Source organism: Procambarus clarkii, chromosome 14 (genome assembly GCF_040958095.1).
Source record: "Procambarus clarkii isolate CNS0578487 chromosome 14, FALCON_Pclarkii_2.0, whole genome shotgun sequence".
Taxonomy (NCBI): domain Eukaryota; kingdom Metazoa; phylum Arthropoda; class Malacostraca; order Decapoda; family Cambaridae; genus Procambarus; species Procambarus clarkii.
The window spans coordinates 48,228,070-48,250,846 of NC_091163.1; the positions used below are offsets into that span (position 1 = coordinate 48,228,070).

A 22,777-nucleotide genomic window follows, 5' to 3' on the forward strand; every position below is an offset into this window, starting at 1 on the left:
CCTGCCTTGTCTAACAATGAAAGTGTCTCAGTCAAGTCCCTCAGGTGCTCCTCAAACGACCTAGAGTAGATAACCACGTCATCCAGGTATGCTAATGAATGCCTACCTAGCACAGGGCTGAGGATGTAGTTAATAGCCCTCTGAAATGAGGAAGGGGCTGTCTTGAGCCCAAAAGGCATGCGCTTAAACTGAAACTGGTGAACCCCATCAGAGAATGCTGTTTTCGCACGGTCCTTAACTGCCACCGGAATGGCCCAATATGCTGACTTAGCATCCAGAGTGGAGAAATACTTGGCTGCCGCGAACTGATCTATAATTTCCTGAATCCGAGGTAAGGGGTACACGTCCCCCTTTGTTATTTCATTAACTTTCCGATAGTCGACACAAAACCGGTAACTACCATCCGGTTTGCGCACCAGCACCACCGGAGACAACCATGGTGAAGTGCTTGGTTCTATAACTCCCTGTCTCAACATCTTCTGACACTCCTCTCTGATAGTTTTCTTAGCCTGTTCCGGGAGCCTCCACTGTCTCGTATACACGGGCTCGTGATCACCTGTTGGAATGGTGTGCTCAATTCTGTCTAACAACCCAATTTGATCGTCGTCCATTGCAAATAATTTAGGGAACATCCGCAAAACTTCCCGCACCCGTTTCCTCTCTAACTGTGGAATGTGCTGTAAGTCTAGTGCTGATATTAATTTATTCAAATTGTTGGCATCGCCAGGTGGCGTGAGCACCGTTGTGTCGTGCTCCGCAGTCTTACTAGTGTATCTAACATTAAGAGCGCCACATTGCCTAGTGTCTGTAATAGTTTCCGATGGATCTGATTGAAAGATCGATGTCTCCTCTAAGATAATACCCTGAGACACTCGATCACCCACTCTGAAGCGGTAGGTCTTGTGTGATAGATTGACTACAGGTATGAGGGCACCTTTGTCCAGGACAACAATTAAGTGGTGGGGAATTAATAGATTATCAAACCTGCCGGCCACCAGAAAGGTAGTACCAGGCTGGATATGACGACCCACGGCCACCCTAAGGAACCTAAATGATCGTGGTGGGCAAGTCTGCTTGTCAAAAGCATGTAAAATACACGACTTCTTATTATTGTCTGGAAGAGACTGAAACAAAAATTTCGCGTACTTGGCATGATGTTTCTGCTTCCGCTGGATGGAAGCTACAACCGGGGGATGGTCAGTCAATGTCACCGGATAGGATACAGTTCCTAATTTCAACCGGCAATGTCTCGCCCCTTTCTCAGCAGACAGAGAATATGAAAACCTGTGTAAGAAATCCATGCCAATCAAGATATCACCCGGATAAGCAAGATTCTGAACCACTGTACAAGTGTGAGGGTACGACCCATCATGACCTATTTCAATATTAACAGTGGCTTGACCCAAGATGTCAATTTGTCCCCCATTAACTGCTGTGAGCTGTTTATAACAACGTTTAAGCCGTGCTTGTTTGAATTTGCTGAAGGCTGAACTCTTAATCTTAATGAGTGTTGCTTGGCTACCCGTGTCCAAGAACGCAATCAAACTCTCACCCTCAACCTGGACTTCAAAAGTAGGGCGACCATCCTTAAAGTAATCTGGTGACGGCACTTCCTTAATCTGTACACTCGTACACGCTTTCCTAAAATGACCTTTTCCATGACAGGTCCAACACTTCTCCTTACTAATACTACTTAATGTGTAAGAAATCTTACCACAAGTACAAACTACCCCCGGGGAGGCAACACTGGGGGGATGGGCGGAGGAAGCAGGGTGGGGGTGGGGAATGTCGGAGGGGGAGGGTATGACAGGAGGTATGAGGGAGGCGGGGAGGGCTAGTGGGGGGTTGAGGGACTGGGCGCAGGGCGGGGAGGATGGAAGTGGAGGGAGAGTGGAGGGCGCGTGGATGAGTGACAGCGACTCGGGGTGGGGCGGGAGGGGTGTAAACTGAGGGGAAGGAGGGTGAGGGTGGACGGGTGGAGTGGGACAATACTGAGAGGGGAGGGGCTGAACAAGCAAGGTGTGGGTGGAGTGACCTTGAGTGGGGATGGTGGGGACGGTGTGAGGAAGTGGAGCAGAGTGGGTGGAGGGAACATGGGCGGGTAGGGTGGGAGGGAAGTGGGTGGGGTAGGTGTAGGGAATTTGGGGCAGGAACTGAGAAGTAACAGAGGGGGATTGCAACCCTATTTTGAACCCCTTCCATTCTGATAACATCTGAGTGGATATATAAAATCAAACAAATTGCCAATAAAGATAGAGTTCCACAAAATAACACAATATCTGTAACTTTGTCACCGAGCGTCATATTAACATGAAAATTTAACACCATGTCCTATGGAACGAATGAACATTAAAAAGTAAAACAGAACAAAGGCACACTCGCTGTACACACAATATACACCGCGCGGAACATCTGCAGAAAGAGGCGGGGACATAAGACAGTACCCTTCCTGAGTGGACGAGAGTTATGACCGCTCGCCCAAGATGAAACAGGTGTTGATAACTTAGTATAAACAATCTCTCAGATCGTCGCACGAGAAACACATGTACACATATGTGCACACATGAGGCGGTCAGGTGTACATACAACCTTATCGACACTGAAATTCCTTACACTTATAAAAAGAAACAGATTAAAATATCAGAGTAAAATAATGAAAATAAAAAGATATAATATACTTAACTTTGAATTCCCTTAACTAATTGTAAAACTACTCTCGTGGTGATTAACTCTACGATTGTTCCTCGGTAAGCTACGCCTGGTAACTACGTCTGACCCGCCCTTGGGGAAAAACATCCAACACTAGCAGCCGTCCTTCCTAAGACACAATTCACGACCAGAATGTTTGAGGTCAGTCTCGCTCCCAACATGACCCCCTCTATGATGATAACTCAGCTACACTCTAGGTGACGAAGCACCGTCTGCGGCCTTATCGTTAAGATCTAGAACTCGAGGCAACTCCATGTACCTCAGAAATGTATCAGTAAGCGTCCTCCACTGATAATTTCCCAGACAACCTGCCGAACAGATTGCTGTACAACCTATAACTGGGTTGTACACCCCTGGAAGCTATGAAGGGAAACGAGAACTAATTTCTGTCCATAGATTTCAGAGCGGAGCGCATACCCCAAACTTTCTCTAGTTTCCCGTATGTCGCACTAATCATAACACTTAAAATACGTGTGGCCCCGAGCAACGAAATCGCGAGCCCGCCTAAACTAACAAACAACGACGTGGCCAACTGAGCAGCCACCGGCGCGCAGGACTCCAATAAAGTGTGAACACACCCACAATTTATTGGACCACCGCTAGCACCATTGTAACACCACTCTATTGTAACACCACCCTAAAATGTACCACTATAATGGAACACCACTATAATGGAACACTACTTATCCTGAGTAACACTTCCTCATCGGTTGCACTTGATAACACTGTTATGAGCTGACATATGATGGTTACACCGGAACCCAAGGTACACTGCCAATAAGGAAATGCTAACACAAGGATTAAATACGCTGCCACCATCTGCCTTTGACCATTGAACTATATCAAGCAACGAGGCAAGAAACATTGCTTGACTAGGAGAGTACTTTCTATGACTGTCATTAATTATGAAAACGGTTGTCAGCCACTATATCCAAAAGGCTAAGAGGATTCAACAATTGACACAGACGGGAAATTTCACGTAAGTTTATTGAGACCAAAATTATGTCAATCACCAATTATAAATCCTATCCTAACACTGGCAAAAAGTTAAGAAATTTGGACATGGAACAAAAACTCAGAGATCACACACATTACCTTAAGCTATCTGTCTCTCCCTGGCTGAGATGTTCTTCACAGCCCCGCTCTCGATCCCGGTGTACTGCACTCTGCTCTCCTATGTTCCTACAGGCCCTCTATATACAACCCCCCACAGGGGGGAGGGGGAGATCTGCTGTTGCTACCCACCAAAAGTGTACAAACACTCAAGAAATATTTCAAAAAGCTTGTTTGACATTCACCATACACTCTTCAAGAGAGGAGTTATTAATTACGTGTGTGGCTGACCTCTGACCTGGCCAAAAGGGGGAGATCCAGGGATGTTTACACATAAGAATCTGGAGTCTAATTTCCTTGCATGAAATATTACATACTTGAAACTATGCTGACTAAGACTAACCCAGGAATTTTTAATCAATATACAAGATAAACCGGAGGTCATCTGGGCTGACCTCTTGGAGAAGGCTTCCCTGGGTGTGAACTCTAAGGGGAGGGGGGGGTTCCTGGGTGTTACAGCATAGCCACATCAGGAGAAAAACAACAGTAAAGGAACAGGTTATGAAATTAAGGATAGGGGCGGAAGGATTCACTACAAATGACAAGGAAGTGTGTGAGGAATTGAATAAGAAATTCCAGGAGGTCTTCACCTTAGAGCAAGGAGAAATTCCAGAGGTAAGTGAGGGAATAGCTAACCAGGAACCACTGGAAGAGTTTGAGATTACCAGTGGGGAAGTAAGGAAGTGTTTACTAGAGTTGGATGTGACGAAGGCTATAGGCCCAGATGGAACCTCCCCTTGGGTTCTAAAGGAAGGAGCAAGAGAACTGTGCCTACCACTCTCCATAGTGTATAACAAATCACTGGCAACAGGGGAACTGCCAGATATTTGGAAAGCAGCTAACGTAGTCCCGATATACAAGAAAGGGGATAGACAGGAGGCACTGAACTACAGGCCAGTGTCCCTAACCTGCATACCATGCAAGCTGATGGAGAAGATTGTGCTAAAAAAACTAGTGGAGCACCTGGAGCGAAGGAACTTTGTAACACAGCATCAACATGGGTTCAGGGATGGCAGGTCCTGCCTCACAGGGTTACTTGAATTCTACGACCAGGCAACAAAAATAAGGCAAGAAAGAGAAGGGTGGGCAGACTGCATATTTTTGGATTGTCAGAAAGCCTTTGATACAGTGCCACACAAGAGGCTAGTGCGAAAGTTGGAGATGCAGGCTGGAGTGAAAGGGAAGGTACTCCGGTGGATAGAGGAGTACCTAAGCAACAGGAGACAACGAGTCTGTGTGAGGGGTGAGGTCTCAGATTGGCGAGACGTCACAAGTGGAGTCCCGCAGGGGTCAGTCCTTGGACCTATACTGTTTCTGGTATATGTAAATGATCTCCCAGAGGGTATAGATTCGTTCCTCTCAATGTTTGCCGATGATGCAAAAATTATGAGGAGGATTGAAACAAAGAATGATAGTAGGAGGCTACGAGATGACCTGGATAGACTGAGTGAATGGTCCAACAAATGGCTGTTGAAGTTCAACCCGAGTAAATGCAAAGTAATGAAACTAGGCAGTGGAAACAGGAGGCCAGGCACAGGATACAGAATAGGAGATGAAGTACTTAATGAAACAGACAGAGAAAGATCTAGGAGTTGATATCACACCAAACCTGTCTCCTGAAGCCCACATAAAGAGAATAACGTCTGCGGCATATGCGAGGCTGGCTAACATCAGAACAGCCTTCAGGAACCTGTGTAAGGAATCATTCAGAATCTTGTACACCACATATGTAAGACCACTCCTGGAGTATGCGGCCCCAGCATGGAGCCCGTACCTTGTCAAGCACAAGATGAAGCTGGAAAAAGTCCAAAGGTATGCTACTAGACTAGTCCCAGAACTAAGAGGCATGAGTTATGAGGAAAGGCTGCGGGAAATGCACCTTACGACACTGGAAGACAGAAGAGTAAGGGGGGACATGATCACAACCTACAAAATCTTCAGGGGAATCGACCGGGTAAACAAGGATGAACTATTCAACACTGGTGGGACGCGAACAAGGGGACACAGGTGGAAGCTGAGTACCCAAATGAGCCACAGAGACGTTAGAAAGAACTTTTTCAGTGTCAGAGTAGTTAGTAAATGTAATGCACTAGGAAGTGATGTGGTGGAGGCTGACTCCATACACAGTTTCAAATGTAGATATGAGAGAGCCCAGTAGGCTCAGGAATCTGTACACCAGTTGATTGACGGTTGAGAGGCGGGACCAAAGAGCCAAAGCTCAACCCCCGCAAGCACAATTAGGTGAGCACAATTAGGTGAGTACACACACACACACACACAACCACCACAACACACCTACCACAACCAGCACATTAACAACCACCACAACACACCTACCACAACTAGCACATTAACAACCACCACAACACACCTACCACAACCAGCACATTAACAACCACCACAACACAACTACCACAACCAGCCATTAATCAACCACCACAACACTCCTACCACAACCAGCACATTAACAACCACCTCAACACACCTACCACAACCAGCACATTAACAACCGCCAGAATACTCCTACCACAACCAGCACACTAACAACCACCACAACACACCTACCACAACCAGCACATTAACAACCACCAGAATACTCCTACCACAACCAGCACATTAACAACCACCACAACACTCCTACCACAACCAGCACATTAACAACCACCACAACACACCTACCACAACCAGCACATTAACAACCACCACAACACTCCTACCACAACCAGCACATTAACAACCACCACAACACACCTACCACAACCACCACAACACACCTACCACAACACACCTACCACAACCATCACAACACCTACTACAACCAGCACATTAACAACCACCACAACACATCTACCACAACCAGCACATTAACAACCACCACAACACTCCTACAACAATCAGCACATTAACAACCACGACAACACTCCTACCACAACCAGCACATTAACAACCATCACAACACACCTACTACAACCAGCACACTAACAACCATAACACACCTACCACAACCAGCACATTAACAACCACCACAACACTCCTACCACAACCAGCACATTAACAACCACCTCAACACACCTACTACAACCAGCACACTAACAACCATAACACACCTACCACAACCAGCACATTAACAACCACCACAACACTCCTACCACAACCAGCACATTAACAACCATCACAACACACCTACTACAACCAGCACACTAACAACCATCACAACACACCTACCACAACCAGCACATTAACAACCACCACAACACACCTACCACAACCAGCACATTAACAACCACCACAACACTCCTACCACAACCAGCACATTAACAACCACCACAACACACCTACTACAACCAGCATATTAACAACCACCTCAACACACCTACCACAACCAGCACATTAACAACCACCACAACACACCTACTACAACCAGCACATTAACAACCACCTCAACACACCTACCACAACCAGCACATTAACAACCACAACAAACCTACCACAACCAGCACATTAACAACCACCACAACACACCTACCACAACCAGCACATTAACAACCACCACAACACACCTACTACAACCAGCACACTAACAACAACCACAACAAACCTACTACAACCAGCACATTAACAACCACCACAACACACCTACCACAACCAGCACATTAACAACCACCACAACACACCTACTACAACCAGCACACTAACAACAACCACAACAAACCTACTACAACCAGCACATTAACAACCACCACAACACACCTACCACAACCAGCACATTAACAACCACCTCAACACACCTACCACAACCAGCACATTAACAACCACCACAACACTCCTACTACAACCAGCACATTAACAACCACCACAACACACCTACTACAACCAGCACATTAACAACAACCACAACAAACCTACAACAACCAGCACATTAACAACCACCACAACACACCTACCACAACCAGCACATTAACAACCACCACAACACACCTACTACAACCAGCACATTAACAACCACCACAACACTCCTACCACAACCAGCACATTAACAACCACCACAACACACCTACCACAACCAGCACACTAACAACCACCACAACACACCTACCACAACCAGCACATTAACAACCACCACAACACTCCTACCACAACCAGCACATTAACAACCACCACAACACACCTACCACAACCAGCACATTAACAACCACCACAACACTCCTACTACAACCAGCACATTAACAACCACCACAACACACCTACCACAACCAGCACATTAACAACCATCACAACACCTACTACAACCAGCACATTAACAACCACCACAACACATCTACCACAACCAGCACATTAACAACCACCACAACACTCCTACAACAATCAGCACATTAACAACCACGACAACACTCCTACCACAACCAGCACATTAACAACCATCACAACACACCTACTACAACCAGCACACTAACAACCATAACACACCTACCACAACCAGCACATTAACAACCACCACAACACTCCTACCACAACCAGCACATTAACAACCATCACAACACACCTACTACAACCAGCACACTAACAACCATAACACACCTACCACAACCAGCACATTAACAACCACCACAACACTCCTACCACAACCAGCACATTAACAACCATCACAACACACCTACTACAACCAGCACACTAACAACCATCACAACACACCTACCACAACCAGCACATTAACAACCACCACAACACACCTACCACAACCAGCACATTAACAACCACCACAACACTCCTACCACAATCATCACATTAACAACCACCACAACACTCCTACCACAACCAGCACATTAACAACAACCACAACAAACCTACTACAACCAGCACATTAACAACCACCACAACACACCTACCACAACCAGCACATTAACAACCATCACAACACACCTACCACAACCAGCACATTAACAACCATCACAACACACCTACCACAACCAGCACATTAACAACCACCACAACCAGCACATTAACAACCACCACAACACTCCTACGACAACTAGCACATTAACAACCACCACAACCAGCACATTAACAACCACAACCAGCACATTAACAACCATCACAACACACCTACCACAACCAGCACATTAACAACCACCACAACACACCTACCACAACCAGCACATTAACAACCACCACAACACACCTACCACAACCAGCACATTAACAACCACCACAACACACCTACTACAACCAGCACATTAACAACAACCATAACAAACCTACCACAACCAGCACATTAACAACCACCTCAACACACCTACCACAACCAGCACATTAACAACCACCACAACACACCTACTACAACCAGCACATTAACAACAACCACAACAAACCTACTACAACCAGCACATTAACAACCACAACAAACCTACCACAACCAGCACATTTACAACCACCACAACACACCTACCACAACCAGCACATTAACAACCACCACAACACTCCTACTACAACCAGCACATTAACAACCACCACAACACACCTACCACAACCAGCACATTAACAACCATCACAACACCTACTACAACCAGCACATTAACAACCACCACAACACATCTACCACAACCAGCACATTAACAACCACCACAACACTCCTACAACAATCAGCACATTAACAACCACGACAACACTCCTACCACAACCAGCACATTAACAACCATCACAACACACCTACTACAACCAGCACACTAACAACCATAACACACCTACCACAACCAGCACATTAACAACCACCACAACACTCCTACCACAACCAGCACATTAACAACCATCACAACACACCTACTACAACCAGCACACTAACAACCATAACACACCTACCACAACCAGCACATTAACAACCACCACAACACTCCTACCACAACCAGCACATTAACAACCATCACAACACACCTACTACAACCAGCACACTAACAACCATCACAACACACCTACCACAACCAGCACATTAACAACCACCACAACACACCTACCACAACCAGCACATTAACAACCACCACAACACTCCTACCACAATCATCACATTAACAACCACCACAACACTCCTACCACAACCAGCACATTAACAACCATCACAACACACCTACTACAACCAGCACACTAACAACCATCACAACACACCTACCACAACCAGCACATTAACAACCACCACAACACACCTACCACAACCAGCACATAAACAACCACCACAACACTCCTACCACAACCAGCACATTACCAACCACCACAACACACCTACCACAACCAGCACATTAACAACCACCTCAACACACCTACCACAACCAGCACATAAAACAAGCACCACAACACACCTACTACAACCAGCACATTAACAACCACCTCAACACACCTACCACAACCAGCACATTAACAACCACAACAAACCTACCACAACCAGCACATTAACAACCACCACAACACACCTACCACAACCAGCACATTAACAACCACCACAACACACCTACTACAACCAGCACATTAACAACAACCACAACAAACCTACTACAACCAGCACATTAACAACCACCACAACACACCTACCACAACCAGCACATTAACAACCACCACAACACACCTACTACAACCAGCACATTAACAACCACCTCAACACACCTACCACAACCAGCACATTAACAACCACAACACACCTACTACAACCAGCACATTAACAACAACCACAACAAACCTACTACAACCAGCACATTAACAACCACCACAACACACCTACCACAACCAGCACATTAACAACCACCACAACACACCTACTACAACCAGCACATTAACAACCACCACAACACTCCTACCACAATCAGCACATTAACAACCACCACAACACTCCTACCACAACCAGCACATTAACAACCATCACAACACACCTACTACAACCAGCACACTAACAACCACCACAACACACCTACCACAACCAGCACATAAACAACCACCACAACACTCCTACCACAACCAGCACATTAACAACCACCACAACACTCCTACCACAACTAGCACATTACCAACCACCACAACACACCTACCACAACCAGCACATTAACAACCACCTCAACACACCTACCACAACCAGCACATTAACAACCACCACAACACACCTACTACAACCAGCACATTAACAACCACCACAACACACCTACCACAACCAGCACATTAACAACAACCACAACAAACCTACTACAACCAGCACATTAACAACCACCACAACACACCTACCACAACCAGCACATTAACAACAACCACAACAAACCTACTACAACCAGCACATTAACAACCACAACAAACCTACCACAACCAGCACATTAACAACCACCACAACACACCTACTACAACCAGCACATTAACAACCACCACAACACACCTACTACAACCAGCACATTAACAACCACAACAAACCTACCACAACCAGCACATTACAACCACCACAACACTCCTACCACAACCAGCACATTAACAACCACCTCAACATACCTACCACAACCAGCACATTAACAACCACCACAACACTCCTACCACAACTAGCACATTAGGAACCACAAAACACCTACTACAACCAGCACATTAACAACCACCACAACACACCTACCACAACCAGCACATTAACAACCACCACAACACACCTACCACAACCAGCACATTAACAACCACCACAACACACCTACTACAACCAGCACATTAACAACCACCACAACACACCTACTACAACCAGCACATTAACAACCATCACAACACACCTACAACAACCAGCATATTAACAACCATCACAACACACCTACCACAACCAGCACATTAACAAACACCACAACACACCTACCACAACCAGCACATTAACAACCATCACAACACACCTACCACAACCAGCACATTAACAACCATCACAACACACCTACCACAACCAGCACATTAACAACCACCACAACCAGCACATTAACAACCACCACAACACTCCTACGACAACTAGCACATTAACAACCACCACAACCAGCACATTAACAACCACAACCAGCACATTAACAACCATCACAACACACCTACCACAACCAGCACATTAACAACCACCACAACACACCTACCACAACCAGCACATTAACAACCACCACAACACACCTACCACAACCAGCACATTAACAACCACCACAACACACCTACTACAACCAGCACATTAACAACAACCATAACAAACCTACCACAACCAGCACATTAACAACCACCTCAACACACCTACCACAACCAGCACATTAACAACCACCACAACACACCTACTACAACCAGCACATTAACAACAACCACAACAAACCTACTACAACCAGCACATTAACAACCACAACAAACCTACCACAACCAGCACATTTACAACCACCACAACACACCTACTACAACCAGCACATTAACAACCACCACAACACACCTACTACAACCAGCACATTAACAACCACAACAAACCTACCACAACCAGCACATTACAACCACCACAACACTCCTACCACAACCAGCACATTAACAACCACCTCAACACAACTACCACAACCAGCACATTAACAACCACCACAACACACCTACCACAACCAGCACATTAACAACCACCACAACACAACTACTACAACCAGCACATTAACAACCACCACAACACAACTACCACAACCAGCACATTAACAACTACCACAACACACCTACTACAACCAGCACATTAACAACCACCACAACACACCTACCACAATCAGCACATTAACAACCACCACAACACTCCTACCACAACCAGCACATTAACAACCATCACAACACACCTACTACAACCAGCACACTAACAACCATCACAACACACCTACCACAACCAGCACATTAACAACCACCACAACACTCCTACCACAACCAGCACATTAACAACCATCACAACGCACCTACTACAACCAGCACACTAACAACCATCACAACACACCTACCACAACCAGCACATTAACAACCACCACAACACACCTACCACAACCAGCACATTAACAACCACCACAACACTCCTACCACAATCAGCACATTAACAACCACCACAACACTCCTACCACAACCAGCACATTAACAACCATCACAACACACCTACTACAACCAGCACACTAACAACCATCACAACACACCTACCACAACCAGCACATTAACAACCACCACAACACTCCTACCACAACCAGCACATTAACAACCACCACAACCAGCACATTAACAACCACCACAACACACCTACCACAACCAGCACATTAACAACCACCACAACACACCTAATACAACCAGCACATTAACAACGACCACAACACACATACCACAACCAGCACATAAACAACCACCACAACACTCCTACCACAACCAGCACATTAACAACCACCACAACACTCCTACCACAACTAGCACATTAACAACCACCACAACCTGCACATTAACAACCACCACAACACACCTACCACAACCAGCACATTAACAACCACCACAACACACCTACCACAACCAGCACATTAACAACCACCTCAACACACCTACCACAACCAGCACATTAACAACCACCACAACACACCTACTACAACCAGCACATTAACAACAACCACAACAAACCTACTACAACCAGTACATTAACAACCACCACAACACACCTACCACAACCAGCACATTAACAACCACAACAAACCTACCACAACCACCACAACACACCTACTACAAACAGCACATTAACAACCACCACAACACACCTACTACAACCAGCACATTAACAACCACAACAAACCTTCCACAACCAGCACATTACAACCACCACAACACTCCTACCACAACCAGCACATTAACAACCACCTCAACACTCCTACCACAACTAGCACATTAACAACCACCACAACCTGCACATTAACAACCACCACAACACACCTACCACAACCAGCACATTAACAACCACCACAACACACCTACCACAACCAGCACATTAACAACCACAACACCTACTACAACCAGCACATTAACAACAACCACAACAAACCTACTACAACCAGCACATTAACAACCACCTCAACACACCTACCACAACCAGCACATTAACAACCACCACAACACACCTACCACAACCAGCACATTAACAACCACCACAACACACCTACCACAACCAGCACATTAACAACCACCACAACACAGCTACTACAACCAGCACATTAACAACCACCACAACACACCTACACAACCAGCACATTAACAACAACCACAACAAACCTACCACAACCAGCACATTAACAACCACCTCAACACACCTACCACAACCAGCACATTATCAACCATCACAACACACCTACTACAACCAGCACATTAACAACAACCACAACAAACCTACTACAACCAGCACATTAACAACCACAACAAACCTACCACAACCAGCACATTAACAACCACCACAACACACCTACTACAACCAGCACATTAACAACCACCACAACACACCTACTACAACCAGCACATTAACAACCCCAACAAACCTACCACAACCAGCACATTACAACCACCACAACACTCCTACCACAACCAGCACATTAACATCCACCTCAACACACCTACCACAACCAGCACATTAACAACCACCACAACACACCTACCACAACCAGCACATTAACAACCACCACAACACACCTACCACAACCAGCACATTAACAACCACCACAACACACCTACTACAACCAGCACATTAACAACCACCACAACACACCTACTACAACCAGCACATTAACAACCATCACAACACACCTACAACAACCAGCATATTAACAACCATCACAACACACCTACTACAACCAGCACATTAACAACCACCACAACCAGCACATTAACAACCACCACAACACACCTACCACAACCAGCACATTAACAACCATCACAACAAACCTACCACAACCAGCACATTAACAACCATCACAACACACCTACCACAACCAGCACATTAACAACCACCACAACCAGCACATTAACAACCAGCACATTAACAACCAGCACATTAACAACCATCACAACACACCTACCACAACCAGCACATTAACAACCACCACAACACACCTACCACAACCAGCTTATTAACAACCACCACAACACACCTACCACAACCAGCACATTAACAACCACCACAACACACCTACCACAACCAGCACATTAACAACCACCACAACACACCTACCACAACTAGCACATTAACAACCACCACAACACACCTACCACAACCAGCACATTAACAACCACCACAACACACCTACCACAACCAGCACATTAACAACCATCACAACACACCTACCGCAACCAGCACATTAACAACCACCACAACACACCTACTACAACCAACACATTAACAACAACCACAACAAACCAACTACAACCAGCACATTAACAACCACAACAAACCTACCACAACCAGCACATTAACAACCATCACAACACACCTACTACAACCAGCACATTAACAACCACCACAACACACCTACCACAACCAGCACATTAACAACCACCACAACAAACCAACTACAACCAGCACATTAACAACCACAACAAACCTACCACAACCAGCACATTACAACCACCACAACACTCCTACCACAACCAGCACATTAACAACCACCACAACACACCTACCACAATCAGCACATTAAGAACCACCACAACACAACTACTACAACCAGCACATTAACAACCTCCACAACACACCTACCACAACCAGCACATTAACAACCACCACAACACACCTACTACAACCAGCACATTAACAACCACCACAACACACCTACCACAACCAGCACATTAACAACCACCACAACACACCTACCACAACCAGCACATTAACAACCACCACAACACACCCACTACAACCAGCACATTAACAACCACCACAACACACCTACCACAACCAGCACATTAATAACCACCACAACACACCTACTACAACCAGCACATTAACAACCACCACAACACATCTACCACAACCAGCACATTAACAACCACCACAACACACCTACTACAACCAGCACATTAACAACCACCACAACACACCTACCACAACCAGCACATTAACAACCACCACAACACACATACTACAACCAGCACATTAACAACCACCACAACACACCTACTACAACCAGCACATTAACAACCACCACAACACACCCACTACAACCAGCACATTAACAACCACCACAACACACCTACCACAACCAGCACATTAATAACCACCACAACACACCTACAACCAGCACATTAAAAACCATCACAACACACCTACACAAAACGTCGACCAGTATTGGACTGTTAATTACAAATGAAGGTACGTTCACAGAGGACAACAAAGAGATTAGTGAAATTCCAAGAAGCCAGTATGAGGCTATGTTTAGCACACCAATAAACAACATGAAAGTTGATGACCCAGACAGCTTCTTTATGAATGACATTCTAGCTGCAGATAATATAACGGGTATTACCACAAACTCAGAAGACTTTGAAAGAGAAATTGACAATATGCCTATGCACTTAGCTCCTGGGCCTGACTCATGGAATTCAATATTCATAAAGAAATGTAAAGTACCAGTAGCGCGAGCACTCAGCGTAATATGGAGAAAGAGCCTGGATACAGGGGAGATACCAGCAGCACTTAAATCTGCAGATATAGCTCCGTTGCACGAGGGGGGGAAGTAAAGCCTTGGCAAAAAATTATAGGCCAGTTGCACTAACATCACACATAATAAAAGTGTTTGAAAGAGTGATTAGTAATCAAATTTCTAGTTTTATGGAAAACAATGAATTGCACAATCCAGGACAACATGGATTTAGAGCGGGAAGATCTTGTCTGTCACAGTTACTCAACCACTATGACAAAATCACAGAAGCCCTAGAAGAAAGGCAAAATGCAGATGTTGCATACACAGACTTTGCAAAGGCATTTGACAAAGTTGACCATGGGGTGATAGCTCACAAAATTAGGTCAATGGGAATAACTGGAAAAGTCGGACTCTGGATACTCAATTTCCTGTCGAACAGAATACAAAGAGTAACAGTCAATCAGATAAAATCGTGTCTAAGCGATGTTAAAAGCTCTGTACCTCAAGGTACAGTCCTTGCACACTACTGTTCCTTATTCTCATATCTGATATAGACAAAAATACACGTCACAGCTTTGTGTCATCCTTTGCAGATGACACAAAAATCAGCATGAAAATTAACTCTGCTGAAGACATTGAAAAACTACAAGCAGATGTCAACAAAGTTTTCGATTGGCAGCAGAAAATAACATGATGTTTAACAGTGATAAATTTCAGGTACTCAGGTACGGCAAAAATGAGGATCTGAAACATAATACAGGATACAAAACACAATCGAATCTTCTCATAGTAGAAAAACAGCATGTCAAGGATTTGGGAATAATGATGTCCGACGATCTAACGTTTAGGGAGCATAACCAAGCAAATATCGTGTCAGCCAGAAAAATGATCGGATGGATTACAAGAACTTTCAAATCCAGGGATCCCATCACAACGGTTGTACTCTTCAAGTCACTTGTGTTGTCCCATCTCGAGTACTGCTCAGTACTCACTTCCCCCTTCAGAGCAGGAGAGATTGCTGAAATAGAGAGAATACAGAGAACATATATGGCACGCATAGACGAGATAAAACACTTAAATTATTGGGATCGTCTCAAAGCTCTCCAAATGTATTCTAGAAAGGAGAAGAGAGAGATACCAAATAATATACACATGGAAAATACTGGAGGGCCAGGTCCCAAATCTACACAGTAAAATTACAACGTACTAGAGTGAACGATATGGAAGAAAATGCAAGATTGAACCAGTGAAGAGCAGAGATGCCATAGGCACAATCAGAGAACACTGTATAAACATCAGAGGTCCGCGGTTGTTCAACATCCTCCCAGCGACTAGGAAATATTGCCAGAACAACCGTGGACATCTTCAAGAGAAAACTGGACTGTTTTTTAGGAGAAGTTCCGGATCAGCCGAGCTGTGGTGGGTAAGTGGGCCTGCGGGCCGCTCCAAGCAACAGCCTGGTGGACCAAACTCTCACAAGTCGAGCCTGACCTTGGGCCTGGCTTGGGGAGTAGAAGAACTCCCAGAACCCCATCAACCAGGTATCAAACAGGAACCTGCACATTAACAACCACCACAACACACCTACCACAACCAGCACATTAACAACCACCACAACACTTACCACAACACACCTACCAAAACCAGCACTTTAACAACCACAACACACTTACCACAACCAGCATATTAAACAACCACCACAACACTCCTACCACAACTAGCACATTAATAACAACCACAACACACCTACTACAACCAACCCTCTGACAGGGGGGTTGGTGCTGGACCTGTAGCTCCAGCCCCCTCTACTGGCAGGGGGTTGGTGCTGGACCTGTAGCTCCAGCCCCCTCTACTGGCAGGGGGTTGGTGCTGGACCTGTAGCTCCAGCCCCCCTCTACTGGCAGGGGGTTGGTGCTGGACCTGTAGCTCCAGCCCCCCTCTACTGGCAGGGGGTTGGTGCTGGACCTGTAGCTCCAGCCCCCCTCTACTGGCAGGGGGTTGGTGCTGGTCCTGTAGCTCCAGCCCCCCCTCTACTGGCAGGGGGTTGGTGCTGGACCTGTATCTCCAGCCTCCCTCTACTGGCAGGGGGTTGGTGCTGGACCTGTAGCTCCAGCCCCCCTCTACTGGCAGGGGGTTGGTGCTGGACCTGTAGCTCCAGCCCCCCTCTACTGGCAGGGGGTTGGTGCTGGACCTGTAGCTCCAGCCTCCCTCTACTGGCAGGGGGTTGGTGCTGCACTTGTAGCTCCAGCCCCCCCCATTTACTGGCAGGGGGGTTGGTGCTGGACCTGTAGCTCCAGCCCCCCTCTACTGGCAGGGGGTTGGTACTGCACTTGTAGCTGCAGCCCCCCCCCATCTACTGGCAGGGGGGTTGGTGCTGGACCTGTAGCTCCAGCCCCCCCTCTACTGGCACGGGGTTGGTGCTGGACCTGTAGCTCCAGCCCCCCTCTACTGGCAGGGGGTTGGTGCTGCACCTGTAGCTCCAGCCCCCCTCTACTGGCAGGAGGTTGGTGCTGCACTTGTAGCTCCAGCCCCCCCCCCCTCTACTGGCAGGAGGGTTGGTGCTAGACCTGTAGCTCCAGCCCCCCTCTACTGGCAGGGGGGTTGGTGCTGCACCTGTAGCTCCAGCCCCCCTCTACTGGCAGGGGGTTGGTGCTGGACCTGTAGCTCCAGCCCCCCTCAACTGGCAGGGGGTTGGTGCTGGACCTGTAGCTTCAGCCCCCCTCTATTGGCAGGGGGTTGGTGCTGCACCTGTAGCTCCAGCCCCCCCCCCCCTCTACTGGCAGGGGGTTGGTGCTGCACCTGTAGCTCCAGCCCCCCTCTACTGGCAGGGGGTTGGTGCTGCACCTGTAGCTCCAGCCCCCCCCCCCTCTACTGGCAGGGGGTTGGTGCTGCACCTGTAGCTCCAGCCCCCCTCTACTGGCAGGGGGTTGGTGCTGGACCTGTAGCTCCAGCCCCCCTCTACTGGCAGGGGGTTGGTGCTGGACCTGTAGCTTCAGCCCCCCTCTATTGGCAGGGGGTTGGTGCTGGTCCTGTAGCTCCAGCCCCCCTCTACTGGCAGGGGGTTGGTGCTGGTCCTGTAGCTCCAGCCCCCCTCTACTGGCAGGGGGTTGGTGCTGGACCTGTAGCTCCAGCCCCCCTCTACTGGCAGGGGGTTGGTGCTGGACCTGTAGATCCAGCCCCCCTCTACTGGCAGGGGGTTGGTGCTGGACCTGTAGCTCCAGCCCCCCTCTACTGGCAGGGGGTTGGTGCTGGTCCTGTAGCTCCAGCCCCCCTCTACTGGCAGGGGGTTGGTGCTGGTCCTGTAGCTCCAGCCCCCCTCTACTGGCAGGGGGTTGGTGCTGGTCCTGTAGCTCCAGCCCCCCTCTACTGGCAGGGGGTTGGTGCTGGACCTGTAGCTCCAGCCCCCCTCTACTGGCAGGGGGTTGGTGCTGGTCCTGTAGCTCCAGCCCCCCCTCTACTGGCAGGGGGTTGGTGCTGGTCCTGTAGCTCCAGCCCCCCCTCTACTGGCAGGGGGGTTGGTGCTGGACTTGTAGCTCCAGCCTCCCTCTACTGGCAGGGGGTTGGTGCTGGACCTGTAGCTCCAGCCCCCCTCTACTGGCAGGGGGTTGGTGCTGGACCTGTAGCTCCAGCCTCCCTCTACTGGCAGGGGGTTGGTGCTGGTCCTGTAGCTCCAGCCCCCCTCTACTGGCAGGGGGTTGGTGCTGGACCTGTAGCTCCAGCCCCCCTCTACTGGCAGGGGGTTGGTGCTGGATCTGTAGCTCCAGCCCCCCTCTACTGGCAGGGGGTTGGTGCTGGACCTGTAGCTCCAGCCTCCCTCTACTGGCAGGGGGTTGGTGCTGGACCTGTAGCTCCAGCCCCCCTCTACTGGCAGGGGGTTGGTGCTGGTCCTGTAGCTCCAGCCCCCCTCTACTGGCAGGGGGTTGGTGCTGGACCTGTAGCTCCAGCCTCCCTCTACTGGCAGGGGGTTGGTGCTGGACCTGTAGCTTCAGCCCCCCTCTATTGGCAGGGGGTTGGTGCTGGACCTGTAGCTCCAGCCCCCTCTACTGGCAGGGGGTTGGTGCTGGACCTGTAGCTTCAGCCCCCCTCTATTGGCAGGGGGTTGGTGCTGGACCTGTAGCTCCAGCTCCCCTCTACTGGCAGGGGGTTGGTGCTGGTCCTGTAGCTCCAGCCCCCCCTCTACTGGCAGGGGGTTGGTGCTGGTCCTGTAGCTCCAGCCCCCCCTCTACTGGCAGGGGGTTGGTGCTGGACCTGTAGCTCCAGCCTCCCTCTACTGGCAGGGGGTTGGTGCTGGACCTGTAGCTCCAGCCCCCCTCTACTGGCAGGGGGTTGGTGCTGGATCTGTAGCTCCAGCCCCCCTCTACTGGCAGGGGGTTGGTGCTGGACCTGTAGCTCCAGCCCCCCTCTACTGGCAGGGGGTTGGTGCTGGACCTGTAGCTCCAGCCCCCCTCTACTGGCAGGGGGTTGGTGCTGGTCCTGTAGCTCCAGCCCCCCTCTACTGGCAGGGGGTTGGTGCTGGACCTGTAGCTCCAGCCCCCCTCTACTGGCAGGGGGTTGGTGCTGGTCCTGTAGCTCCAGCCCCCCTCTACTGGCAGGGGGTTGGTGCTGGACCTGTAGCTTCAGCCCCCCTCTAGTGGCAGGGGGTTCGTGCTGGACCTGTAGCTCCAGCCCCCCTCTTCTGGCAGGGGAGTTGGTGCTGGACCTGTAGCTCCAACCCCCCTCTACTGGCAGGGGGTTGGTGTTGGACCTGTAGCTCCAGCCCCCCCTCTACTGGCAGGGGGTTGGTGCTGGACCTGTAGCTCCAGCCCCCCTCTACTGGCAGAGGGTTGGTGCTGGACCTGTAGCTCCAGCCCCCCCTCTACTGGCAGGGGGTTGGTGCTGGACCTGTAGCTCCAGCCCCCCTCTACTGGCAGGGGGTTGGTGCTGGACCTGTAGCTCCAGCCCCCCTCTACTGGCAGGGGGTTGGTGCTGGACCTGTAGCTCCAGCCTCCCTCTACTGGCAGGGGGTTGGTGCTGGACCTGTAGCTCCAGCCCCCCTCTACTGGCAGGGGGTTGGTGCTGGTCCTGTAGCTCCAGCCCCCCTCTACTGGCAGGGGGTTGGTGCTGGACCTGTAGCTCCAGCCCCCCTCTACTGGCAGGGGGTTGGTGCTGGTCCTGTAGCTCCAGCCCCCCTCTACTGGCAGGGGGTTGGTGCTGGACCTGTAGCTTCAGCCCCCCTCTAGTGGCAGGGGGTTCGTGCTGGACCTGTAGCTCCAGCCCCCCCTCTTCTGGCAGGGGAGTTGGTGCTGGACCTGTAGCTCCAACCCCCCTCTACTGGCAGGGGGTTGGTGTTGGACCTGTAGCTCCAGCCCCCCCTCTACTGGCAGGGGGTTGGTGCTGGACCTGTAGCTCCAGCCCCCCTCTACTGGCAGAGGGTTGGTGCTGGACCTGTAGCTCCAGCCCCCCCTCTACTGGCAGGGGGTTGGTGCTGGACCTGTAGCTCCAGCCCCCCTCTACTGGCAGGGGGTTGGTGCTGGACCTGTAGCTCCAGCCCCCCTCTACTGGCAGGGGGTTGGTGCTGGACCTGTAGCTCCAGCCCCCCTCTACTGGCAGGGGGTTGGTGCTGGTCCTGTAGCTGAAATAGTTCACGTTTCCTTTCATCTGATGCCTCTGTTCACCTACCAGTAAATATTTATCCAGGAGTTAGGCTGGATTGCAGATTGTATGTTGAGGAAAGTCAGTAGTTGACTTAGGGAAACCTCAATAAACCTAAGAACAGTCTTCCGGTCTTCAAAATGGAACTTAATATATTGTGATATGACCAATGAGAGAAAATAAAAAACTTACTGTTATTTCCTTCTGGGGGATTTCTCCAGTGATTTCCTTAACTTTAGTCATGATGCTGGAGTCCGAGTCTCCCAGGTGTACGGGGTCAGCTGTGGCACCTGTCTCTGTGGTCGTCATCTCCAGGGCCTCCCTGATGGTCTCCTGCACCTGTCATTACCAACACAAACATTAATGGTGGAGGCTGAGTCTCCCAGGTGTACGGGGTCAGCTGTGGCACCTGTCTCTGTGGTCGTCATCTCCAGGGCCTCCCTGATGGTCTCCTGCACCTGTCATTACCAACACAAACATTAATGGTGGAGTCCGAGTCTCCCAGGTGTACGGGGTCAGCTGTGGCACCTGTCTCTGTGGTCGTCATCTCCAGGGCCTCCCTGATGGTCTCCTGCACCTGTCATTACCAACACAAACATTAATGGTGGAGGCTGAGTCTCCCAGGTGTACGGGGTCAGCTGTGGCACCTGTCTCTGTGGTCGTCATCTCCAGGGCCTCCCTGATGGTCTCCTGCA

At 48.8% G+C, this 22,777-nt stretch overlaps 1 protein-coding gene and 1 long non-coding RNA gene across 2 annotated transcripts in view; both read right to left on the reverse strand.

Moving 5' to 3' along the window:
• The window catches only part of LOC138364637 (uncharacterized), a 170,118-nt gene that overhangs the window by 23,038 nt on the left and 124,303 nt on the right, over positions 1–22,777 (reverse strand). Inside the window, exon 4 of the mRNA XM_069324596.1 lies at positions 22,275–22,421. Within this exon, the coding sequence (XP_069180697.1) occupies positions 22,275–22,421 (147 nt within the window). The remainder of the gene's footprint in view (positions 1–22,274; positions 22,422–22,777) is intronic.
• Positions 3,680–17,449, reverse strand: LOC138364636 (uncharacterized). The gene is made up of 2 exons (XR_011228490.1): positions 15,492–17,449; positions 3,680–15,416 (listed from the first exon to the last, which is right to left on the reverse strand). It is a non-coding gene; the product is annotated as an uncharacterized lncRNA (long non-coding RNA).